Below are 27,783 nucleotides of genomic sequence, written 5' to 3' on the forward strand. Positions count from 1 at the left end.
CCTTGAGATGCTTCTTACGGAGCCACTCCTTAGTTGCCATGGCTGTGTGTTTCGGGTTGTTGTCATGCTGGAAGACCCAGCCACAACCCATCTTCAATGCTCTTACTGAGGGAAGGATGTTGCTGGCCGAGATCTTACGATACATGGCCCCATCCATCCACCCCTCAATACGGTGCAGTCGTCCTGTCCCCTTTGCAGAAAAGCATCCCCAAAGAATGATGTTTCCACCTCCATGCTTCACGGTTGGGATGGTGTTCTTGGGGTCGTACTCATCCTTCTTCCTCCAAACACGGCGAGTGGAGTTTAGACCAAAAAGCTCTATTTTAGTCTCATCAGACCACATGACCTTCTCCCATTCCTCCTCTGGATCATCCAGATGGTCATTGGCAAACTTTAGATGGGCCTGGACATGCGCTGGCTTGTGCTGCAGGATTTTAATCCATGAAGGCATAGTGTGTTACTAATGGTTTTCTTTGGGACTGTGGTCCCAGCTCTCTTCAGGTCATTGACCAGGTCCTGCTGTGTAGTTCTGGGCTGATCCCTCACCTTCCTCATGATCATTGATGCCCCACGAGGTGAGATCTTGCATGGAGGCTCAGACCGAGGGAGATTGACCGTCATCTTGAACTTCTTCCATTTTCTAATAATTGCACCAACAGTTATTGCCTTCTCACCAAGCTGCTCACCTATTGTCCTGTAGCCCATCCCAGCCTTGTGCAGGTTTACAATTTTATCCCTGATGTCCTTACACAGCTTTCTGGTCTTGGCCATTGTGGAGAGTTTGGAGTCTGTTTGATTGAGTGTGTGGACAGGTGTCTTTTATACAGGTAACGAGTTCAAACAGGTGCTTCTTAAGGAAAATCTAACAGGTCTGTGAGAGCCGGAATTGTTACTGGTTGGTAGGTGATCAAATACTTATGTCATGCAATAAAATGCAAATTAATTATTAAAAAATCATACAATGTGATTTTCTGGATTTTAGATTCAGTCTCTCACAGTTGAAGTGTACCTATGATAAAAATTACAGACCTCTACATGCTTTGTAAGTAGGAAAACCTGCAAAATCGGCATTGTATCAAATACTTGTTCTCCCCACTGTATATGTTTAGGCTTTCTCACAGATCTCAGAAAACACTTCAACACAATCAAAAGTGTACATTGCTATAATAAATAACAGCCTGTATTGTCACAATCTGCAGGAAGTGTTGGATTTACAAGCTTGCCGTTCGGTGCCATAATGGACAAGCTCTGCCTCTACTTGTCCTTTGGTAGTTTCTCATCAGGCCCAGTAGCCAATGATAAAGACTGCAACAGAGAGGCAGATGATGAGGTTGGCATTGACCACATGACGGAGGCATGGCTCCTCCTGCAGGGAGCTGGCGGGGTTGATTAAAAGTGGTGGTGGGGGGGCACTTTCGCCCTCCTTCTGCCTCTCCATACCACACACCCAGTAGAGGGCAGCCTTGAGTCTGGACTGGCTCCTCACACTTGCTTCTGAGGAAACAGAGTCTGAAGAGACAGTCAGTCATAGACCAGAACACAACAGTAAAACATAAGAGTATTGGTTCAGATATTCTGGCGCCAGGATGAAGTGACTGAGAGGCCAGTTAAAAATTGGCAATTTTTCTATAGGGTATTTAAAACTTAAACTCAGGGGGCCGAAAATACAACTGAGGGGGCTAAACCCCCCCCTTGCCCCCTCGTGGCACCGGGCCTGCCTGGGACCCAGAATTAGTATTGGCAAAATACAGTCCAATTCAAGCACTGTTTGTGGGATTGTGTGTGTTGTATGAAACGTACGGTATTTAGCCTACTAACATTACCCCGCTACCCACCTAGCCTCTGAGGGCGTGGGTCTTCGTCAGTCTTCGGTTTTTCATCTTCAGTGTCTAGCTCTGCACTCTCCCTGCTCTTTGTAGCACCAGTCACAGTCTGTACAGTCTCCATAGCTATGCTGCTCTTCTCTACTTTATCAAGTCTTGTAAACCAGGTTAGGCGGCTGATCTGTTGCAAAGTGGCAAAACATAACAACAGTTAGAACACTGTGCAATTCAGAAATCCATGTGTTCATTTGTTAAACTACACTTCACTCTTCGGCTTCGGCTGACCTGCTGTGGGCTGGGTTTCTCTGTGGCCAGGCTGACCCCCACCACCACTATCAGGGTGAGGAAAGACAGCATTGTGGAGAAGTAAAGGTAGTGGATTTGTTTAACCACGTTGGGCCTGCTGTCCTCCTGGTAACACAGAGGAGTGGGATAGGCAAAGTCCAGGGCCATCCTTACAAAGCCCACAAGCTCACCCAGAACCAGGCCCCAGAAAGCCCCCTGCACAATATAAAGGAAGGAGAATGTAAATTATATTGTAATGTTCTCTGATATTGCAAATGAAAGGCAGGTCATTAGGGGGATGGCATTTAAAAGCAGCATCTATTTTGACCTGCAGAACAACATGCCACCTCTCACACACATACGCTCTCTAAATCACTCCTTTTTGTCTTACCTTCTCATTGGTCCTCTTCCAGAAGCATCCAGTCAGGAAAATAATGGCAACAGGGGGCTGTAGATAGGTGCTGATGGACTGGATGTAAATAAACAACTGGCCTTCCTGACTGGCCTGGACCACGGGAATCCAGAGAACAGACACTACCACCAGCACCAACACAAACATCCTGAGGAAAGGTGGTGTGTGTGTGAAAGAGAGAAGGTCTATCTGTACTGTACATGTGGAGACACCACTAGGAAAATTACTATTTCCGCCTCAGGGTTTAAGTACAGGGTATAACTCTGAATTAGGTAGTGTTAGACTGTGGTTGTGTTTTGGCATTACCGGTTAAGGTTAGGGTTAGGGTGTTCTGTAAGTAAGAGTAAGTTTATGCCTAAAGGATAAGGCAATGATTAGGTTTAAAGCTAACAAACATGTTCTTTTTATGTGTCCGAGGTAACTTCCAAAATGCCATATCCACCATTATTTCAAATATTTCCATCAGACAGGGTTGCTTATGGTGTTTGTGTAAAATAAGACTTCAGTTTTTTATATTCATAGATTCTAGATTTAGATTTATTTGGACTGAGTGCTACTAAATTACTAGTAAATTACTAAAATGTCAAATGTAAGGTTTTACATCTTATATTAATGTATTATTTATATGTTATATATTATAAACAGTTTATTATAGTATACATAAATCAGGTGGTTTCAAATCCTGAATGCTGATTGGATTTTAGCCATATGAGACAATATACCATGAATATGATGACTACTCTAATTCCATTGGTCGCTGGTTTATTACCATGGTATATTGACCATATACCACACCCCTTTGTGCCTTATTGCAAATATATATAAAATTTGAAATATATGCGCAATCAAGCATAAACATAGAGGCTACAAATGTATCATTTGTACAGTTCTTTCTGGAAAATATTTCAGTACTACTTAAAAGCTTTGCAGGTTTTGAAATCATACCTTGAATTACTGTATCATTCCTTGTCGATTATTAGATAAGGAAAAAAACATATTTGGAAATATGTTGAAAATAGACAATTTACCAACATTTCAGAAAAACAATTGTAGCATTTTGGAATTGAATACTTATTGTGTACCTGCCAACGATCATTAGTTCCCACTCAGTGGCATGTGGCCGGTGGTGTCGCCAGAGGTCCATGGTGAAGATTGTGCTGGAGCTGTTGAAGATGGAGGTCAAGGACGACATGAGGGCAGCGATCATTACTGCCATCATCAGGCCACGTAGACCTATCACAGAAAGAGTGATAGAAACTGGTACAAACACCCTTATGCACACACACAGAAAGAGTAATAGAAACTGGTACAAACACTCTTATGCACACACACACAGAAAGAGTGATAGAAACTGGTACAAACACTCTTATGCACACACACACAGAAAGAGTGATAGAAACTGGTACAAACACTCTTATGCGCACACACACAGAAAGATGGGAAAGAGGAAGAATGTGTGGGGCAGATGTGTGTGAATTTGAAAGAAACAGCCTAAGACATAAGTGCAGTAAGAGGTTTGTGTATACTGTTAATGAGAGATAGATACAGCAGAAATCTTTGAAAGTTGGTAATAGCCTTGTTCAGCAGGGAAACTATTTTTATTTTTGAAAAAAAAATAATTTTAAAGATGACATTTAGCATAAAGGGAGGAGATTTACCTTTCGAATTTTCGAAATATTGTCAATGTTAATTTGCCCTTGTCCTGAAGCATAGCACCTTTATTTCAAACTCATCATAAAAGGGCTTGACATTCTAAAACCTTAAATCATATCCAAAAATGTATATGAACTGAAACCTACAGCAGGTATATCTACTTTACAGTGGAGTATTGCAATATCCTTTTCTGACTTATAATAGTATTTCTCAAAACAATGTTTCTCAACGAAAATGGCAAAATAATTATACAAATCCTAAATTATTATAACTGAGTCAGTTCAGCTGTTCTTCATGTGGTTGTTTTTTACATGTAGTGCAACAGGAACATTCATCTCTACCATTCAAGTCACCATGGCCACATCCATAAATTGGTAAGATACTCGTCTTAGTCATTTGTAACGTGTGTATGGGAATTTAATTGTAAATGTAATGTTTTTCTTTAAATGTTTGATAGGGGGAGTGTGGAATCTGAGCATTAACAGTTACAATGTGAATGTACGTTTCATTGGAAGTGGATGTGCCTAGATAATGAGAACAACAGAAACCTCTCTGTTTAGATGATTTCTCTGTAGGTTGCACTCTACTAACTCCATGAATGTTTACAATGACCATTTGGCATGTGGGTTACTGTCTTGGAAACCTGATCTTTGCTAGGTAGACACACCCTTCAATGTATATATCAGCTTGTAACCAACATTACAGTGAGAAGAGATTGAGTGAGATGAGATTGAGGTTGCGTAAGGAAGACCAGGTCTGTAACCTCATGAACAAGACATTATAATGCTGTAATAAATAATATAATTTCTCTCTCCTTTGACAAACGGGTATGCGATAATTATTACAACCACTACACAAAACGGCCGATTTCTAACACTCCTTCCTAAAGATCACTCTTTTTATTGGTTCATTTGTGTAATACAGTTTCTCTGGTTTTACTATTCATAGGTATGTGTTTGAGTTAAATGAACAGTTTTGTTTTATTATATAAACTACTGACAACATTACTCCCAAATTCCAAATAGAAATATTGTCATTTACTGTTGTTTGCTCCTTGGGGTTTAAGGCCGGGTGTCTCTGTAAAGCACTTTGTGACAACTGCTGTTGTAAAAAGGGCTTTATAAATAAATTTGATTGATTGATTTAGAGTATTAATTTGTAGAAAATAGCAATTGGTCAAAATAAACAAAAAAATATGCATTGTTTTCAGACCTCAAATAATGCAAAGAAAACAAATTCATATTCATTTTTCAACAACAAAAAAGTTCAGAAATTAATATTTGGTGGAATAAGCCTGATTTTTTTATCACAGCTTTCATGTGTCTTGGCATGCTCTCCACCAGTCTGTCACATTGCTCTTGGGTGACTTTATGCCACTCCTGGCACAAACATTAAAGTACCTCTGCTTTTGTTTGATGGCTTGTGATTATCCTTCTTCCGCTTGATAAAATTCCAGAGGTTTTCATTGGGGTTCAGGTCTGGAGATTGGGCTGGCCATGACAGGGTCTTGATCTGGTGGTTCTCCATTCATACCTTGATTGAACTGGCTGTGTGGCATGGAGCATTGTCCTGCTGAATTATTTTGTTTTCTCAGAGTTGGGGAACATTGTCAGAGCAGAAGGATGCAGGTGTTCTTATGGATAATCTTGTACTTGGCTTGATTTGTGCGTCCTTCACAAAGACAAATCTGTCCAATTTCAGCCTTGTTGAAGCATCCCCAGATCATCACCGATCCTCCACCAGATTTCACAGTGGGTGTGAGACACTGTGGCTTGTAGGCCTCTCCAGGTCTCCGTCTAACCATAAGATGACCAGGTGTTGGGCAAAGCTGACTCTTCTTTGCTCATTGATGAAGGGCTTTTTTCTAGCTTTGCACAACTTCAGCCCTGCCCCTAGGAGCCTGTTACGAACCGTCCTCGCTGTGCACTTCACCCCAGCTGCTGTTTGCCATTCTTCTTGTATGTCACTTGATGTCATCCTACGGTTGTTGAGTGACATTTGAATGAGTTGACGGTGATCTCTGTCAGTGGACAGTCGTTTTCACCCTCTGTCAGTCTGTAGCTTTGTTGTCCCCAATGTCTGTTGCTTGACCTTGCTCTTATGAACCGCTCTCTGTATCCCTCTGCCAGTAAAGCCAGAATTTAACCCTTCTTTTCCTCACTCAATGCTTTTCTTTTCATCTGTTTTGTCATGCTGAATAGTTCTATTCTTTATTCAAATTACCTTTGAGCTACTACTTGCACTGTTTTTGCCATCCAGCTTGTCCTATTGCAAGAGGATATTGATGACCACAGCAGTGGTTTTTATACTTTTAAGATTTGGTTCAGGTAATCACCTAATCAGTACCTCATTAAGTAAAATGAGGTGTGCCTGTGTTGGAAATTAACAGACACTGGAATGGAATGGCTGCCATACATGTAGAGATGCTAATTTAAGAAAAATTAAGAGTGGTCTCTTAATTTTTTCCAGAGATGTGTATAGATTATGTTTGGAAAATGTTTTGTTAACACTGATACACTGTGCAACATTATTTGACTATTGATATATATTTTTTTCTGTGCTAGATCTACAGTATGAGATGCTGTTTGCTTTATAACTGTTGTTTTATATTTAGATTCTAGAAAATCATGGCAATTTGAAAATGTAATTATCCCTGCCTAATTCAATAAGTTTGGAGATGTTTATGTAATTTTATACAAATCTACAGGGTTTACTTATCCGAGGATAATACAATTTTACAAGGTTGTTCTTTAACCGGCTAGCAGTTTTACTTCGATATATCAAAATATACATACATACTGTGTATTTCAAATGTAAAAAGGAAGCAAATACATTTCAGATGCAAAAACCAAAACATTTATGAGAAACATTTACATTCTTTAATTATGTCCTGTTTCTCAAGATCCCTAGCCTAATAAACGGTGCTGAGTGAAGAAATTCTCCTCACCTGATGGCAGCAGCTCCATGACCAGTTTGGCGTAGGCAATGTCTGAACATCCCACTGCATTCCCACACACCTTGGTGCACACATCAGGGTCTGCACATCCCACCTCGTCTACACACAGCAACAACAGTCAACATGCACCAGGAAGGCAGGACAGAGACCAGTGTTTCCTACAAAATGTGTCCTTCCAGTGCAAAAGAAATACCATATTTTACCTGGGTAAAGTATTCTGCTGATCATGCCGGGCAAGACCATTATAAAGAAGGGCAGGATCTTTAGGTAGGCAGCCAGTAGAGACCCTCCTTTAGCATGGAGCAGGTTTTTAGCAGCCAGGGAACGCTGAACTATAACCTGGATACAATACCATGCCGGATCAGTTTGAACATTCAAAAATGAATTGTGCCACTTCGCTTTAACATTATGCTTTTTTTTGCATTCTAGTACATTAGAAGATGCTATTATCCAAAAGAATATGCAGTTGCTCATGCATTCTTGAAATATAAAATATCCAAATAGCAACAGTGCATGTTACCTGGTCTGAACACCAGTACCACATGGATGGGATGGACATCCCAAGGAGGATGCCCGGCCAGGGCAGGTCAGAGGTCACAGGATCACGGAATAGGTGGAAGGCATCTTCCCGAGGGATGCCACAAGTGGTGTTGGGGTCACGGACTGAGGGTATGGCCATTGCATACCGTTCCAGGAGGGCGTTCCAGCCACCAACCTCAGCGAAACCTCCAGAGTAGCAGGAGACAGACGTCCTTTTAGAAGTCATTCAAATAAGGTAAAGCTAGTACCTGGCAGGTGCAGAGTACCATGAACAGACATGAAAAAGTATTGGAAGTGTTTAAAAAAAAAAGACATTTAACCTCACAAACACTTCCTGGAGAATACGAGTTAGAAATACTGATACATCTAACCTTGTAAAAACTCTCTTTGAATCAAGAGTGACATGAACTTTAACATTAACCTCCCAAACACTTCCTGGAGAATACGAGTTAGAAATACTGATACATCTAACCTTGTAAAAACTCTCTTTGAATCAAGAGTGACATGAACTTTAACATTAACCTCACAAACGCGTAAGGTGACAATCTGAAGCATCCATGATTGAAAATGTAGGGATCATTGTAAGTACAGATGTCAACTTACTGAAGCCTGTAAGGGTGAGGGCTCCTATCAGCATTATACCAGTCTGGACAGCATCTGTGTAGATGACTGCAGCCAGACCACCTGAAAGAACATTACAGCGCTGAACCAATACTGAACACACACTATGTCTCACAGACAAATATTCATGATCCGTCAGTCATGCACGTTATGTTGTTGTAATTAACAACATGTGGAATTTAGTAATCAGGTATTCTAATCGATCTGAAGAGATTGAAAAAAAGAGACAGAGATAGAGACAGACATACGGACAGATTGGGAAAAGATACATTGACCAATGAAATACGTTTGACTGAAGCATTTCTGATGGAGGAGATTTACAAAATGTATCATTAATGCATTCTACATTAATGTGTTGACATTTACTTTCCGTGTCTATAGCTCTGTAGTGCAGCTATACAGATTGAATCGAGCCCAGGTTCAGAATAAATCAATATAAAAAAACATGATGGAAAGGCACCTGCTACAGTGTAGAGAGCAGTAATGAACAGAAGCAGCACCACAGCTACATAAATGTTCCACTGTAAGGCCTGTTGAATAAACACGGCCCCCGCATACATATCCACCTGCAGACACATATGGATGCGCGCACACACACACACACACAAACACACACACTTCTTTTATTCTTGTGGGGACCAAAAACAAGCATTCATGTTCCCTATCACAAAATCTTGAACCTAACCCTAATCCTATTCCTTTACCTAATCCTCACCCATAAAACAGTGGGGACCGGACAAAACAAATTTGGTGGACTGATTTGTCAGGTTTTCTGTCTTTGTCACTAGCAACACTTATGTTTGTTTGATCCAGATCAAACCAGATGTCTCCACAAAGTGGGAACATCTGTCACTTGAGCATTTCACTCAGGACTAGTTATGTTATTGGCAGTAAAACATGAAAATGTGGGACGCTGTGTAAAACAGAATACAGTGGTGTGCAAATTATTGAAACCTTATATTCAATAGAAAATAGTATTAAGACTATCATATCAAATGTTGAAACTGAGATATTTTGAAACTGAGAAACTGAGAAATGTTCCTTGAAAAATTGTTACTTGAAAAATATATGCCCACTTTGAATTCGATGCCAGCAACACATTTAAAAAAAGCTGGGACAAAGACTGGAAGGAACATCTCACAACTATTTAGGTTACTTGGCAACAGGTCAGTTACATGACTGGGTATAAAAAGAGCATCCCAGAGAGGATGAGTCTTTCAAAATTAAAGATGGGGAGGGGTTCACCACTCTGTGAATTTTAGAATAACGTTTCTCAACATGAATTGCAAAAAGTTTGGGGATCTCATCATCTACCGTACATAATATCATTAAAAGATTAAAAGAGAATCCAGAAAAAAAGGGACCGAAAACAAATATTGGATGGCTGTGATCTTCAGGCCCTCAGGCATCACTGCATTAAAAACAGACACAATTCTGTAATAGAAATCACCACATGGGCTCAGAAACATTTCTGAAAACCACTGTCTGTGAACACAGTACGTCGCTCCATCCACAAATGCAAGTTAATAGTCTACCATGCAAAGAAAAATATATAAACAAGATCCAGGAATGCCACCACCTTCTCTGGGCCCGAGCTAATTTAAATGGACTGGGGCAAAGTGGAAAACAGTCCAATGAAAATGTGATATTATCAGCGCACAGTTCAAAAGCCAGCATCTGTGATGGTATCTGGGTGCATTACTGCACATGGCATGGGTGACTTGCACATCTGTGAAGGTGCCTGTAATGCTGAACAATATATACATTATACAGGTTTTGGAGCAATATATGCTGCCATCTAGACAACATCTTTGCTTATTTCAGCAAGACAATGCCAAACCACATTCTGCACATAATACAACATCATGGCTCCGTAGTAAAAGAGTCTGGGTGCTAAACTGGCCTACCTGCATTCCTGACCTGTCACTCAATACAAACATTTGGCGCATTATGAAACTAAAAATACAAGACCCCAAACTGTTGAGCAGCTGAAATCCTATTTCAAACAGCAATGGGAAAACATTTCACTTTCAAAACTACACCAATTGGTCTCCTCTGTTCCCAAAAGCTTACAGAGTATTGTTAAAAAAAAAAGGGGTGATGCAACACAGTGGTAAAAAGGCCTGTCACAACTTTTTGAAACGGGTTGCTGGCATCAAATTCAAAATGGGCATTTATTTTTCCAAAGACAATAACATTCCTCAGTTTCAACACTTGATATGTTGTCTTTGTACTATTTTCAATTAAATAAAAGGGTTAAATGATTAACCTAACCATCATTGCATTCTGTTTTTTAACAGTATCCCAACATTTTTGGAAACCTAGCTGTACCTACTAACTGCTCAAGCTTTACTGTCAGTAATTGCTGGTGTAAAATAAATCTATTATAATTTCACCCCTATAGACTTACCAGATGCGTGAATCAGGACAAACTACTTTTTCTTTGACACACCAATATAGAGTACCTTTTACTGCAGATGATATTTAATATATATTTTTACTTACTGATATCTTTGTGAATATGTAAATAAATAAATACAAAATAGCTATGAATAATTGTATTCTCTTCCCCCCGAATCGCTTCTGCAGGTACTCAGGCATGGTTGTCACCTGCAAGATAAAGGGATGCAGAAAAGGTCATGGATGATTGAGAACTAGACTGAATACTGATGTTATCCAAGGTGTTGTAGTTCAGTGAAAATGGAGGCACTTATCTGGTGTAACAAACAAACACATTTATTTTATAAAGCCCTTTTAACAGTATTAAAGGCGCAGTAAACTTAATTTGACAAGTTTTATAAAAATATTAGTAATTTGTAAAATAATCGTCACAAAATCTTACCATAAACATGCTTTGCTATTTTAACTCCTTGTGCATCATTACTGAAATGTAGTTGATACAGTGGGGAGAACAAGTATTTGATACACTGCTGATTTGCAGGTTTTCCTACTTACAAAGCATGTAGAAGTCTGTAATTTTTCAACTGTGAGAGACGGAATTAAAAAAAGAATCCAGAAAATCACATTGTATGATTTTTAAGTAATTAATTTGCATTTTATTGCATGACATAAGTATTTGATACATCAGAACAACAGAACTTAATATTTGGGACAGGAACCTTTGTTTGCAATTACAGAGATCATACGTTTCCTGTAGTTCTTGACCAGGTTTGCACACACTGCAGCAGGGATTTTGGCCCACTCCTCCATACAGACCTTCTCCTGATCCTTCAGGTTTCAAAATCAATTTGCATTTTATTGCATGACATAAGTATTTGATCACCTACCAACCAGTAAGAATTCCAGCTCTCACAGACCAGTTAGTTTTTCTTTAAGAAGCCCTCCTGTTCTCCACTCATTACCTGCATTAACTGCACCTGTTTGAACTCGTTACCTGTATAAAAGACACCTGTCCACACACTCAATCAAACAGACTCCAACCTCACCACAATGGCCAAGACCAGAGAGCTGTGTAAGGACATCAGGGATAAAATTGTAGACCTGCACAAGGCTGGGATGGGCTACAGGACAATAGGCAAGCAGCTTGGTGAGAAGGCAATAACTGTTGGCGCAATTATTAGAAAATGGAAGAAGTTCAAGATGACGGTCAATCTCCCTCGGTCTGGGGCTCCATGCAAGATCTCACCTCGTGGGGCATCAATGATCATGAAGAAGGTAAGGGATCAGCCCAGAACTACACGGCAGGACCTAGTCAATGACCTGAAGAGAGCTGGGATCACAGTCTCAAAGAAAACCATTAGTAACACACTACGCCGTCATGGATTAAAATCCTGCAGCGCACGCAAGGTCCCCCTGCTCAAGCCAGAGCATGTCCAGGCCCGTCTGAAGTTTGCCAATGACCATCTGGATGATCCAGAGGAGGAATGGGAGAAGGTCATGTGGTCTGATGAGACAAAAATAGAGCTTTTTGGTCTAAACTCCACTCACCGTGTTTGGAGGAAGAAGAAGGATGAGTACAACCCCAAGAACACCATCCCAACCGTGAAGCATGGAGGTGGAAACATCATTCTTTGGGGATGCTTTTCTGCAAAGGGGACAGGACGACTGCACCGTATTGAGGGGAGGATGGGGCCATGTATCGCGAGATATTGGCCCACAACCTCCTTCCCTCAGTAAGAGCATTGAAGATGGGTCGTGGCTTCCAGCATGACAACGACCCGAAACACACAGCCAGGGGAAAAAAGGAGTGGCTCCGTAAGAAGCATCTCAGGGTCCTGGAGTGGCCTAGCCAGTCTCCAGACCTGAACCCAATAGAAAATCTTTGGAAGGAGCTGAAAGTCTGTATTGCCCATCGACAGCCCCGAAACCTGAAGGATCAGGAGAAGGTCTGTATGGAGGAGAGGGCCAAAATCCCTGCTGCAGTGTGTGCAAACCTGGTCAAGAACTACAGGAAACATATGATCTTTGTAATTGCTAACAAAGGTTTCTGTACCAAATATTAAGTTCTGCTTTTCTGATGTATCAAATACTTATGTCATGCAATAAAATGCAAATTAATTATTTAAAAATCATACAATGTGATTATCTGGACTTCTACATGCTTTGTAAGTGGGAAAACCTGCAAAATCGGCAGTGTATCAAATACTGGTTCTCCCCACTGTACGTGCACAAACACTACACATACAAGCAAGCAAGGGCCAGCAACTCAGCACGTCAGTCAAACATGTCCATACCATTACCTGTCTCTCAATGTCAGCTCACAGAAAAATCTGCAGTGTATCAAAGACTTGTTCTCCCCACTGTATGCCTTACCGGCACCATTTTACACATTTCCATCAGGTTAAGCCACTGGGTTTGATTGATTTTCACTACTTATTTGAGCACATTTTGCACCTCACATCGATTCACTCCTATTGGTAACATCTGTGGCAACTTTTTGTTAACAGTTGCCTTTTGCGATTGTTTATGTGTGACAGTTTACGCGTGTCTTATGCATATTAATGAGGATGAAGTGTGGAACTGTTGGAAGAGGCATTAAAGCTAAAACAAATCTTAATTTCCCTGTTGTTATTGACCGTCATTGTTCTTCATATCTTTGTTGCTGATTAAGATCATGACTAACACATTATGTCAACATAACTTAGATTTTATGTTGAGTTTACAAGCACTTTAAATAGTTCAGGCCATGTGTTAGAGAAACGGCTGGACTCTAGTGTGACACGTTAACAATGAAATGCTTTGGTTGAGGGGGCATTTCAGTTCAATCATAGTGTTTGTTTTTTCGGTGGGCTGTATGAAATCTCACCCCAGAAGTGATGTAGATGGGCAAGAAGAGCCAACCCAGTAGGAGGACCATAAGCATCCCCTGCCGATAAGAGAAAATCATCAGTAATTCTAGTATAAGGGATCTGCACAAAACATTGACATCAAGTTAGTGTTAAGATTACAGGAGATTAACAAAATATAGGAAACACCACAAGTTAGAACACTATTACTGTGAAGTAACTTATCACAATTACAAATGCAGCTTTAGAGGGTACATTAGGTTGATTGCCAATTAGCAGTAAAATATGTCTGACAGTTAACACTTTGTTATTTGAGTATTTAAAGCATCATGGGGCAACTAACACTGTTCCAAAGCGGCCAAATAGTTGGTACCCGAATTCCAGGTTCATCGGTCACAAAAATATTCAACGTGTCAAGGGAACAGTTTCAAAAATCATGACAGTATATGCCGAGCAATGACAAATTGCATCAGCAATAATGAACAGTATATGCAAGTCGAAGTTAAACTTCATGGATTGATGGACACTCTACCAGTGTCTCAATGCCCCAAATGAACAGCCTCAAAATGGACCAAAAATTCTATTGTATATACTGCACAACAATCAAATTAATGTGAGACAGATTCAGCAAAAACATCTGTCCAGATTTCTTATTATTATACATTTTTTTGTCAGATGTTGTGGTTTAAAATGTGTGATTATTGCCTTGTGTCAGCGTAGCAACTCGAAGCAGGTTTGGGAGTCAAACATCTGGACACATAAACAGCAGACGTTCTTCCTATTTTTACCCAGTTTGCTCAACCAGGAAGTTGTCCAAACAAATGTGCATGGAGAGAGCCCTCTGCTCACTAAGTCCACAATTAGCTTGCAGGCACTCAACCCAAATGGTGTTACATATAATACATTTCTTATCAAATCAAACAAATTCCTTAGCGTTTCCAATTTTATATTCTTACATTCCACTCAAATGCCACAGATGCGATTCCTGCAGCCGCTCCAGACCCTGCCATGCCAATAAAGTGTCCACTACCCACATTACTGGCAAATAAAGAGGTGCCCACCTATGAAAAGAGACAGACAGAGTGAATTTACTTACTAACAAAATTTGAATCTATACTCCACTGTAAAGCTTTCATATCTATGATACAAAAATGTGTTCAGACACACACAGCAAAAATACAATGAACAGATGCTGTACAACAGTGCTGTACAACACAATATTGCGTTGTCACTGGATGTGTCAGTAGAATTTTTCTTAATGTCCTTGTTGCCTTTCACTCACCGGCCACCAGGACATGGTCTTCCCTGCCAGGAAGTATCCATCCACTGTGCTTCTCTTGGTTTTCCACATCGACTTTAATGGGAAGGACTGACTGTTAGAAGGATTCTCCATTAAAACTGCAGTGTGTGCTGAAGTAGTGTTTTGAGGTAATGCTAAAGGGATAAGGTCTTGTTTGGTTTTAACCGTTCTGATTTGAGATTCAAATGGTGAAAAAGCATTCACAATATTTATTCTATTCCCTACTTTTGTCCAGCAACTTCGAAAAAGGGTGGAATTTTCCAAGTTTGATTTCTACTTACCCAAAATCCCACTCCCAGCACAAGCAAGAAGTAGATAACAAGGATCACAATGTCTACGGTGACCAGGGTGGGTACACCTGCACCTCCTGGGGACTCGGAGGGGGGCACATTGGTCCCCTGTGTAGTAGTCATACTGTAGGGTGAAAGGTGAATTTTCTGGGAGTGATTGTGTCATATGCTGATGTGGCAAACTTAGTCAATAATGAACCTAAACACAACAGATCCTGAGTACAATAGTGCCTGAACACATAGTATTGCTCCCTTTGGTTAAAATAACTTTGTGTAGCCTTTTCATGTAACTGTGCTTTAACTCAACCATTTCATAACCCTACAGTTTTTCCTTTTCAAGACTTTCTGTTGTAGCTTTGCTTGTATATTTTGGATCATTGTCCTGTTGCAAGATTCATGTTCAGCTTTTGACAGATGGCCTCACATTCTCCTTAAGTATTCTCTGGTACAATCTGGAATTCATGGATGACTCCATGATGGCATCTTGGCCTGACCCTGAAGCAGCAAAACAGCCCCAAACCATAATACCATCGCCTTTGTGCTTTATTGTTGGTATGAGTTTCTTCTGTTCAAATGCAGTAATTTTCTCCCTGCCAAACATGGCGTCTGCCAAACAATTTCACCTTTGACTCATCTGTCCAAAGCATCTGTTCCAGTAGTTTTGGTCTTAATTCTGGTTTTATCTGACAAAAATGTCAGTCGTGTCTTGATATTGTTTATTGGGAGCATAGGCTTCTTCCTTCCTGACCTCCCATGTAGGCCAAATCTTTCCTGATAGTTGACTCTAATTACATAACTACAACTTAACAGAACTACAAAATAGAAACTAAAACCACAGCATGAAAACAAAAACAATGTTACAAAGGAATGGAATCCAAATAATAACCAACAAGACACATCACAAAAGAAAGAACTGAAATAGGGATGATGATCAGGAAAACAGGTGAGGGCAATAACAACAAAAAGGTGTCCATGGTCCAAATGAAGGAGAGAGGGCATTGGATCTCACTGGCAGGGCAAGCCTGCCTTGCAAGGACATGACAAACACACCCTTATGGTTAAGACCAAGTCTAAGTTTCTAAATTGGACCCCCCCAAAGTCACTCTCCAATGATTTTCTAATAATCTGCACCTATTTTAGTGCTCCTGATTCTAGCCATTTTATGTGATGGTAAAGGTAAGGGTGCACAGATTTTTTCCACATAAGGAAATTGCATTTTGTTTATTTTAATTGCATAAATTGTTTCAAAGAACATTTTTAATTTGGGTGATTTGCTAAATTGGATAACTTCTATCAATGAATGGGGTTGGAATTTAGCTCAACTATCTGTCCAAATATGTTAAAAAAAGACAACTTTCCAGGGGGTGTACTTTTTCACATGACTGTAGATGAAGAATACAGATATGGTCGAGAGGTGGTTTTTCAACCAAAGATTACAATAAGGAAGACGCCTGATCTATCCGACTTTGATAGTGTAAACATGTAAACATTCCTGGGGTTAGTAGAGCGCAACCAACAGAGAGATAATCTAAACAGAGATGTTTCTGTTGTTCTCATTATCTAGGCACATTCACTTCCAATGAAACGTACATTCACATTGTAATTGTTAATGCTCAGATTCCACGAGAGTATGCAGATAATTTCCATACTGCAAAGTGTTTTCAAGAAAGACCAACCAAATGTTTCAGGCCCTCACCAAATACTCCAGGCACCATTCATATTACCATATCCTCAGACCTCAAGACAAGGACAATTTTCACCTGGCAGTTTCAGCAGACTTAAGGACACACTTAGCACTCACCTTTCAATTCCAGATTTTATTCCAGCTGGCTAGTCCTACGGCAGTTTAAATAATGTGTTACTGCACTGTATATTCAGGTTCAAACACTTCTCATTTCAAGGACTGGGGGATCAAACTCCACAGTCTACTTATATAAGACAAGACAAGCTGGCTGATAGGTGTTTTATTAACACTAACGGCGTTGCACAACACCTGCCAAGAGTTAATAGTAGAATGAAAGTTGATGGTTAAGTTGCAAAACCTGCACATTTTATGTACACCTTCCCTTATGTCCTTTTGACACCCCTGTAGTTGATCTTTGACAGTAGTTCTAGAATGAAATGGTATTCTGTGCTGATGATTCTTATAGAAAGATATAAGCAAGTCAATCTTAGCAAGCATTTCATTTCAAATAAATATCTACTAAGGCTAACATTAAACCTCATCCTATCCTTTAACTTAACCATGGCTCTAACACTTGTCTTTATATACCAGGATGCATCGGGTCATCTCTGTAGTATCTCACTGATCATCATTAACATGTTTCCTCTTCACATACAGTATCAAAAACATATCACAGGTTGTAAAATGTTAGATCATGAGTTATGTTTTGTTAAGCCAATTCTAATGTTGGATAACATGAAGAAACAGTGATTCAGGACAATGTTTACGAATCAGTCTTTATAATTGTCAACATTGGTCATTATTAGTCATAATACAAAACATAAAGATAGCCTTAAATTGAGAGCAAAAATTTAAATAGCACAATGCTGAATGTGAATAGGTATTCAGATAACGCAAGTCAGAAATAAACATCCCAAACATACAGATAAAAAAAAATTGCAATAACTTATCAACATGTTATTAATATCAATAGTAGCGTGTATTTATTTTCCTTTTTATTAAACAGTTGCCTTATCTTGCCTAAGATTATTCCAAAATTATATTCTGAAAATATCTTATGTGTAAGATGCTAAAGGGCAGTGTTGTTTATCGAATGTGATGTCCAAGAATAGTCCATAACTAGCAAGAGAATGATGTGCTGAAAAATTATTTGATAAGGTTACGCATTAACATCATTAGCCAATAGAGTTGCAGCATGTAATGTAATGTGCTTCATGGAATTGATGTACCTCTTTGAAGTACAAACATTAAAATTAAGGTACATCATGCCAACATCGACATGAAAATGTAGAAAATCAACAACAAAAGTGTTGATAACAGCAAATGGCATTGTGCATTTTTTCTGTATGTCAGTATGAACTCTACTAATAGATTTGTTTTGGGGCTCGTAAAATATTTTTATAGGAACCAATTCTATTTGTTTTTGATTATACTTTTGAGTTAAGGACTCTCACATTCTCCAATAACAATCAAAAAGAAAGTGTGTAAATCATGATAGAACATGATGACTCCTAATGGAGTTTTACTGGGGATGCAGTATATCAAAATTCAGTTGTATTTGGGAACGCAGCTAGAGAGGCACGCATATTTAACACCACAAATACAGCCATCTTTATTTACACTTACTTTTCTTTAGTAGATGTGCAATAAATATGCATTGGATATCATACAATATACACTTAATTCCAAAAATATAGAAGAGATAGATTTTAGGCCCAGTGAGTATAGCCACTTTATAAATTTTGGTCAGAAAATCGAAAGTGAAATATCAGTATAAAGCTACAGCATGTTTTGGAAACAAAAGTCAAATTATTACTGTTTACAATGTCAACCGAATGCTTGTTCCTATATAATATCTGGTTCCTATATAATATCTGGTTCCTATATAATATCTGGCTCCAATATGGGTTTGCTAAAGCTAGGGCTACAGTTAGGGTTGGGATAAAGGTTAAGATAAGAGTAAGGTTTAGTAGATAGTTAAAATGTTACTGATAGTCAGTAGATAATCTTTAGTGCTTTTGGGACTGTCAAAATAGTGTTTCCCCCTAATGTATGGCTTTGGTATACTTATTGTTCCTTCCTGCTTATTGTTCCTTCCACCATCTACAAAAAGCTACTGAGATATCTTGCTTTAGGGTTATCCATCCACAAAGCAGGAGCAATAAATGCATTAGTCAAAGAAATGGTAGAAAGTTCGTAGGACTAAGATAGCAGGTTAGGATACTTAACATGGCACGTTATTTTAACAAAGCAGGTTATCAGTTTAACAAGGGCTATGCTTCTATAGAGAATCTGTATGTTAACATCTGTGTCAGACCTTTTCTAACAATGCTCATTTGTATATAGGACTTTTAGTTCTGATATTGTACAGTATGTACAGTAAACTGTCCACTTCATCAGCAAACATTCATAGAGTTAGAGGGAAACTTTGTTATTCATCACAATTTGTGGTATTTGTGACAAGACAAATGGAGTTTGAAATGTGATTTAATAATATATAGATCTCTGTTATGAAACTATAGTCCATATGGAATATTTTGTTTCTTGAAGCTGAACATGTTTTGTAGACATACTTGCTGGATTATTAATGTAAAAACGTATTCCTAAACAAGATGCAAGTACATTTTTCACATTTGCATTTTTTTCCACTACATGACAAAAATGTTACATTTTAATAATTTATATACAGTTCTCATATTACTGTCATGAGTCACTCAAAACATGTTTTAAAGATTGTTGTAAAAATGTATAATGTGTACTGTTCTTTATTGACAATGTAGTTCTTTATCCCATTGACTTTGTAAAACATTGCAATACTACTTATTTACCTGAGAGTGAGGCGAATATGTAGTGCTAAGCAAAAAACAAGATTGTCTCTCTAAAATAAAATTAGCTTTCTATAATTCTTTTTTGAACTTGCCCATGTTATGATAATATAAAAAAAGACTGCTCTATCTCATTCACAAGGTGTTTTGATAAATAATGTCCCAACATTTCTTAAAGTGTAAATACCATTTTGGAACTAAGCTTTTCTAAAGTTCTAATATCATTGTACATACAAACAGGTGGGTTAAAATAGTTACTGATATAGTCACATTCTTATTCCATTTCATGAATCTTTGCATTTAGATAAATCAAATAACATGCTCAGTTATACAACTATAAAAAAACAACATTGACCCTGTATTTGTCTGTTCAGAAGGAGCAATCTATAACCATGTAAGATAAAGAGGTTAAAGTAGCTGCAGGTCACGATTTGTACAAGAATTCCAACATTCTGTGGTTGTGAATGTGTGTGTGTATCTGTCTGCGAGTCAGTGTGAGCTCAATTATTGCCATCTGTGTGTGTATGTTATAAATGTATGTATGCCTGCCTGCTAGCCTTCCTGCCTGCTTGCCTTTCTATCTGCTAGCCTGCACTGCCTACTTGTTCACCAGGCCAGTGGTGAGGCCATTCTTGGGCTCCTTGGACTCTTAGGAGGGTTCTCATTTGCTTGGTTCTCACTGAGAGCTCTCTGCAAAACACAAAAAAACAACATCAGATAAACACATACAGTATCATTACTACTACCGTCTTGATTGCACTTCTTGATAGCACTACATACTTGTCTATTTCAGAGGACCCTTTCAAACTCTAGGCGGTTCACCTCAAACTTGGCGAGGAACTCGGCGAAGATCCCAAAGAAGCTCTCAGTGTTAGTGGTCTGGCTGTCCTCTCCAAAGAAGGAGGCTGTCTTGGAAAACTCCTCCATAGCCCTCTGCTGTAGGGACTCCAGAGACTGTAATGCGGGGTGGATGTTCTCCAGGAAACCCTGCTCAAAGTGATGTCAAGGACACCAATTGTAGGAGGTGGATAAAGTGAAACAATGGTGATGTATGGGGAGAGGAACCCCGTGTCGACTTGATGTAAGACATCCTTCAATCTACATTTGTTTGGTGATGTTCAAACAATCAGGTCCCATAGATAAATTTAGGGCAGTGTGTGTGTGTGTGTGTGTGTGTGTGTGTGCATTTAAATACATGTGGTTTTGTGTACATATAAAAGCAGATGTCTGAGGAAAAAAAAATACAATTCTTTCTCTAAAAGCAACTTGGTTACATGTACCGTAGGATTTCTTGTGAATAATCAAGACTTATTAGAAATTAAGAATTAGCTCAAATGGAATGGCCTTGATTTGTTGCATGCTCTCGTCAACAGATGCCGGAGAATCAAAGTTAGAGACGGGTCCCCTGATGCACATCTTGCCATGCTGTTCTGCTTCTTTTCACACTGCTTCCTCAACAACAATGGGTTTACGGGCACAGACCCTCTAGAGGTGAACGCAACACAATTCCCCAACAATTACAACATTCCCTACAAATACAAGCACCATGATGAGCCACCTGGCAGCCAACATAGTACAAAGACTAGCTGGAGCTCAAAGAGACAAGGCAACCCTAAACGACATAATCGGTTGGGGGGGGGGGGGCTGGCCCATGTGAAATTGGCCCAAAGTGAAACTGGCCTATGCCAGAAAGCCTCTGCTGTTCTGGATGACAATGTTATTTTGCTTTCTGTACCTAAGGTCAAACTTTCAAGCTGGTCAACTTTCACAAAGATCTGGGCCAGACAGAATACCAGGGCACATATTTAGAGTATGCACAGACCAGTTGGCGAACTAGCTTCAATGCATAGCCCAAGAATGCTATGGAGAACTATCAACCAGTAGTACTCACATCTGCAAACATATATTGCTTTGAAAGGCTGATCATTGCTCACACCCTGGACCCACTTTGTATTCCACCCCAACAGATCTACAGGTGAATATACTGCTCCAACAGATCTACAGATGGACATACCGCTCCAACAGATCTACAGATGGATATACCGGCCCCAACAGATCTACAGATGGATATACCGGCCCCAACAGATCTACAGATGGATATACCGCCCCAACAGATCTACAGATGAATATACCACTCCAACCGATCTACAGATGGATATACCGGCCCCAACAGATCTACAGATGGACATACCTCCCCAACAGATCCACTGAAAGATATACTGCCCAACAGATCCACTGAAAGATTTACCAGCCCCAACAGATCTACAGATGGATATACTGCCCCAACAGATCTACAGATGGACATACTGCCCCAACAGATCCACTGATATATATACCACCCCAACAGATCTACTGATGGACATATTGCTCCAACCGATCTACAGATGGATATACCGACCCCAACAGATCTACAGATGGATATAACGCCCCAACAGATCTACAGATGGATATACAGCCCCAACAGATCTACAGATGGATATACCGCTCCAACCGATCTACAGATGGATATACCGGCCATAACAGATCTACAGATGGACATACCGCCCCAACAGATCCACTGAAAGATATACTGCCCCAACAGATCCACTGATAGATTTACCAGCCCCAACAGATCTACAGATGGATATACTGCTCCAACAGATCTACAGATGGACATACCGCTCCAACAGATCTACAGATGGATATACTGCTCCAACAGATCTACAGATGGACATACCGCTCCAACAGATCTACAGATGGACATACCGCTCCAACAGATCTACAGATGGACATACCGCCCCAACAGATCTACAGATGGATATACCGGCCCCAACAGATCTACAGATGGATATACCAGCCCCAACAGATCTACAGATGGACATACCGGCCACAACAGATCTACAGATGGACATACCACCCCAACAGATCCACTGAAAGATATACTGCCCCAACAGATCCACTGATAGATTTACCAGCCTCAACAGATCTACAGATGGATATACTGCTCCAACAGATCTACAGATGGACATACCGCCCCAACAGATCCACTGATAGATATACCACCCCAACAGATCCACTGATAGATATACCACCCCAACAGATCCACTGATAGATATACCTCCCCCATTTGCATTGTTTGGCCTGGGCAGCTGGACTATAGCCCTGGATCTTTTATGAATAGCCTCGGATCTCAAATTATTTATATATATACATTTTTGCAAAAGAGTAATAATAAAAAAATTGCCCCTGCTCCTGTTTATCTGTAATTCCGATCATGCATTAAAGCCCTAAAAAAATATGATATAATTGATTAAAAAATGCATATGTTTTGGGTTCTCTGTGTGTCATTCAAGCAGCAGATCTACTTTGCACTATTTGGAATGTGCACATTTTGTGTGAGAAAGAGAGTGTTGGCATCTGATTCTGGCGGATTAAGATATACTGCCCCAACAGATACATTGATAGATACACCACCCCAACAGATCTACAGTTGGATATATCAATCAGCCATAGGACAGAATGTTCACTTGATGCCTAATATATCCCACCCACTGACAGGTGCCATGATGACGGGATTATCAGTGTTATTCACTTCACCTGTCAGTGGTCATAATAATGTTATGGCTGATCGGTGTATATATGTTGTGTTTCCATAAGCTAATCCAGGTCTACCCATATGAATACTATTTTTCAGGGAAAGTGCTAGCAACAGCATTGATTGGTGCTATATTAATATATGATATTATTTATTAATCGGTTGCAGTTTAGAAAAAGTTTAATTAAGTTTAGTGGAAACCTCCCAATTCATAACAAGCATGGGAAAAAGCATTTGTTGTTATATTTAATTACAGACTACAATACTTGTTTTAGTGTGAACACGTACATACACTATAACAAGGACCACTTAAAAGGAAATGTAACTGAACCTACAGTGAGGGAAAAATATATTTGATCCCCTGCTGATTTTGTACATTTGCCCACTGACAAAGAAATTATCAGTCTATAATTTTAATGGTAGGTTTATTTGAACAGTGAGAGACAGAATAACAACAACAAAATCCAGAAAAAAGCATGTCAAAAATGTTAGAAATTGATTTTTATTATAATGAGTGAAATAAGTATTCGACCCCTCTGCAAAACACTTAGTCCTTGGTGGCAAAACCCCTGATGGCAATCACAGAGGTCAGATGTTTCTTGTAGTTGGCCACCAGGTTTGCACACATCTCAGGAGGGATTTTGTCCCATTCCTCTTTGCAGATCTTCTCCACATCATTAAGGTTTCCAGGCTGATATTTGGCAACTCGAACCTTCAGCTCCCTCCACAGATTTCCTATGGGATTCATGTCTAGAGACTGGCTAGGCCACTCCAGGACCTTAATGTGCTACTTTCCGAGACACACCTTTGTTGCCTTGGCCGTGTGTTTTGTGTCATTGTCATGCTGGAATACCCATCCACGACCCATTTTCAATGCCCTGGCTGAGGGAAGAAGGTTCTCACCCAAGATTTGACAGTGCATGGCCCCGTCCATCGCCCATTTGACGTGGTGAAGTTGTCCTGTCCTCTTAGCAGAAAAACACCACCAAAGCATAATGTTTCCACCTCCATGTTTGATGGTGGGGATGGTGTTCTTGGGATCATAGGCAGCAGTCCTCCAAACACGGCAAGTTGAGTTGATGCCAAAGAGCTAGATTTTGGTCTCATCTGACCACAACACCCAGTTCTCCTCTGAATCATTCAGATCTTCATTGGCAAACTTCAGACGGGCCTGTACATGTGCTTTTTGTGAGCAGGGGGACCTTGCAGGCACTGCAGAATTTCAGTCCTTCACGGTGTAATGTGTTACCAATTGTTTTCTTGGTGACTATGGTCCCAGCTGCCTTAAGATCATTGAAAAGATCCTCCTGTGTAGTTCTGGGCTGATTCCTCACTGTTTTCATGATCATTGCAACTTCATGAGGTGAGATCTTGCATGGAGCACCAGACAGATTGACAGTTCTTTTGTGTTTCCTCGATTTGTGAATAATCGCACCAACTGTAGTCACCTTCTCACCAAGCTGCTTGGCGATGGTCTTGTAGCCCATTCCAGCCTTGTGTAGGTCTACAATCTTGTCCCTGACATCCTTGGACAGCTCTTTAGTATTGGCCATGGTGGAGAGTTTGGAATCTGATTGATTGCTTCTGTGGACAGGTGTCTTTTATACAGTTAACAAGCTGAGATTAGGAGCACTCCTTTTAAAAGTGTGCTCCTAATATCAGCCTGTTACCTGTATAAAAGACATCTGGGAGACAGAAATATTTCTGATTGAGACGGGATCAAATACTTATTTCACTCATTAAAATGCAAATAAATGTATGACATTTTGCAAAAATTTGTTTTTCTGGATTTTGTTGATGTTTTTTATTTGAACAGTCAGTCACTGTTCAAATTAAACTACCATTAAAATGATAGACTTATCATTTCTTTGTCAGTGGGCAAACATACAAAATCAGCAGGGGATCAAATAATTTTTTCCCTCACTGTAAGTATTTGTTTCCCTAATACATCACCCTCAGCAAAATCTTTGGTCTACCAGTTTTCATTCAGTCTAATCATCGTCAAACTGCTCATTTGTCAAAACAGTCACTGGACTGGCACCTACATACCTAACTGACCTCTTGTAACTGACCCCAATGCATGCATGCACACGCACACGCACACACACACACATGCACACACACACACGTACATTTGGTTTTCTATCCTTTTGGAGACTGGAAACCAAGAAATCCATGCTCACTCTCCATAAACCTAACCCTAACCTCAGTAAACTAACTTTCATGCTTGAACTTAATCAGACCATAATGCCTATCATTACTGTTAACCCGTAATGCCTAAACCTAAAAGTAACCTCAAATCTTAGAGTGCCGGAAATCCCATTTTCAGTGGGCACCGGCCCAAAAACATTGTGGGGAACAATTTGTCAGGTTTTACTATCTTACTGAGGACATCTGGACTGTACAGGTACACACAGACCTGGATAATATTCACAGATAAGTACACAAACATCCTGGATCATCTCTCTCACAAGTGTGTTGTGAAAGATACACTCATGACGGCATAGAAGCGGTCATCTGCGGTAGCAGGCATTTTCTGGCACGCAGTCCGGATGTCCTGGATGGTAGTGTGAAGGTCATTTAGATCAGATGTGAGGGTTCTTTGGTTCACTACAAAGAGGCAGAGAGAGATAGTTACAGCCGTAAGCCCGAGTGCTAGTGATATTCAGACTGCACAAGTAGTCATTTAGCTAAATTAGCGCACAATTGTATTTCCTTTTGTTGTATATATTTTGGACCCTTTGCAACAGAGTTTGTCCCTTGTGCAATTTATAGCCTGTCTGGCCATCCAGGCATTTTTTTTGCACATTTGACCTAGATCTTAAATAATAAATGTAATATATATGGAACCTGAATAACCAATTCACATTCTTGCACTTCTGTATTCTGGTTAATGTGCCACACAATTATTAAGATCCATCATACATCAGGTGCCAAACTAAGACTGGGTTTTGAGAAAAAAATTTAAGAATTATATAATCAATAAACTTGACATATTTTTAAGTCTTAAATGATGTGATTACATTTCAGGCAAAAATCTATTCTCAAATACATAAGATGCTACAGGATAACCAAACAGTCTCTCACCAATGTAGTAAATCCATACACAAAAGAAAATGCAAAATACAGATACTCAGTTTACCTTTGGCGGCCAGGGGAACTGTGGTAAGATCCTTGGCAAAATCCAGGACATTGGGAAAGTGAAGACTCAATGACCTGATGAGAATGTGCAGAAACGTCGATTTCCCATCCACTGTTTTTGTGGTGCTGAGCTAGAAGGAACAGTAGTTTATTAGTATAATATGGCATTTGTTAACAGTCAAGTCAATCCATGCAACTAGATTGGATAACAGGCCTTAAGACCTGGTGAGCTTACCTCAGTGAGAAAGTTGATCTTAAACCCAGTGGTCTTGTTGCCTGTCTTGGGCTGACCGTTGTTCAGATAGTTCCCCATTGCCAGAACAAACTAAAGAATCAGCAGACACAGTATATACCGTAGCTTATATTTTTCAATGGAATAAAACAGCAGCATTTAAACTTCATGGCTAAATGTGAACCTATTCTAAATCTTCCTAGTGCATCTGGGGTTCAAGTTGTGCAACTTTCTTAATTATTTTGTTAAACCCGACAAAAATACCTCTCCACCCTCTCTTCTTTTTTGTACTATATGATACTGTAATTGGTTTAATTAAAAACAATTTAAATAAACTATTATTTATATAAGTTTCATAGCAAAGTTGCATTTTCCCTTTGTTTGTAAATGGCAGAGTTCTTTGAACAGAATATATACCTCCAGTATCTTGGCCAGTTTCTTGCTTGTCTTGAGCTCCATGGAGGCATTGTAGATGCAGTCGTATCCCACTCTCATCTCCTCCGTCTTCTCCGGCAAAGTGCTTTTGAAATGGAGGCTTCTCAAACGAGTCTTGTACTCCGGCACTGAAAGCATCTATGTTATATATCACAAAATTACATGAGAGAAAACCAAACACATAAAATAAAGGGGAAATCAAACTCTTAGCCTGAATGTGAGCAAAAAAAAAACACGTCTACAACTATCACACACACACACTGTGTGACACAATAACAACACCTACACATCCATAACAGTCCCCAAACCTACTAAATCTATCCTGTAATATAGTAATATTCATAGTAATAATAATAATAATAATAAATGGGACATATAGGAGGCTCTACAGAGTCTCCTAGTACCTGCAGTACGAACTGGTCAGGCTCGCTAAGCTTTGCCGGGTCCTGTCGGTACTGCTCATACTGCCTAACCTCCTCCGCATCAGGGGCATAAAGCAGCAGCTGCTTGATATGGGCCGGCTCCAACCGTTCTGTGGCCATGTTCATCAGCACCTGGCGGAGCTCACCCGGGGAAAGCTTCAGGTGTGCAATCAGGATGGCTGGGGTCAGATTTGAAGAGGTCAAAAGGTCAGAGCGTAGACTAAGCACATCGCAGTTTGAGAAGGTGTCACGGTTTCCATTGGCAAGGGCTATATTTGGGGAATATTGAAGTGACTAAATCGACTAATGTGCAGTGCACTGCCAAAAAAATGCTGTGCCATATA

At 39.8% G+C, this 27,783-nt stretch overlaps 2 protein-coding genes across 8 annotated transcripts in view; both read right to left on the reverse strand.

Annotated features, from left to right (window-relative positions):
- Positions 1-1,055: 1,055 nt before the first annotated feature.
- Positions 1,056-17,021, reverse strand: slc5a11 (solute carrier family 5 member 11). The gene is made up of 16 exons (XM_010874250.3): positions 16,928-17,021; positions 15,118-15,250; positions 14,819-14,890; positions 14,493-14,597; positions 13,557-13,616; positions 10,796-10,900; positions 8,751-8,856; positions 8,273-8,353; positions 7,650-7,855; positions 7,333-7,468; positions 7,121-7,228; positions 3,603-3,753; positions 2,500-2,668; positions 2,109-2,324; positions 1,836-2,004; positions 1,056-1,509 (listed from the first exon to the last, which is right to left on the reverse strand). Exons 2-16 carry the CDS (start codon positions 15,247-15,249, stop codon positions 1,280-1,282), a joined length of 2,046 nt encoding a protein of 681 aa, XP_010872552.2. The 5' UTR covers position 15,250; positions 16,928-17,021; the 3' UTR covers positions 1,056-1,279.
- A 114-nt stretch (positions 17,022-17,135) lies between these two features.
- The window catches only part of grid2ipa (glutamate receptor, ionotropic, delta 2 (Grid2) interacting protein, a), a 44,597-nt gene continuing 33,949 nt past the window's right edge, over positions 17,136-27,783 (reverse strand). For 6 of the 7 annotated variants that reach the window (XM_034295378.1, XM_034295374.1, XM_034295376.1 and 3 more), the window contains 7 exons: positions 27,422-27,618; positions 27,000-27,155; positions 26,586-26,675; positions 26,352-26,481; positions 25,701-25,819; positions 20,458-20,622; positions 17,136-20,325 (listed from right to left, as the gene is read on the reverse strand). In XM_034295378.1, the coding sequence (XP_034151269.1) occupies positions 20,242-20,325; positions 20,458-20,622; positions 25,701-25,819; positions 26,352-26,481; positions 26,586-26,675; positions 27,000-27,155; positions 27,422-27,618 (941 nt within the window). In that variant the 3' untranslated portion in view covers positions 17,136-20,241. Of the gene's footprint in view, positions 20,326-20,415; positions 20,623-25,700; positions 25,820-26,351; positions 26,482-26,585; positions 26,676-26,999; positions 27,156-27,421; positions 27,619-27,783 lie in introns of all 7 variants that reach the window. The other variant, XM_034295377.1, reaches the window with a different exon arrangement.

This window comes from Esox lucius, chromosome 11 (assembly GCF_011004845.1).
Source record: "Esox lucius isolate fEsoLuc1 chromosome 11, fEsoLuc1.pri, whole genome shotgun sequence".
Taxonomy (NCBI): Eukaryota; Metazoa; Chordata; class Actinopteri; order Esociformes; family Esocidae; genus Esox; species Esox lucius.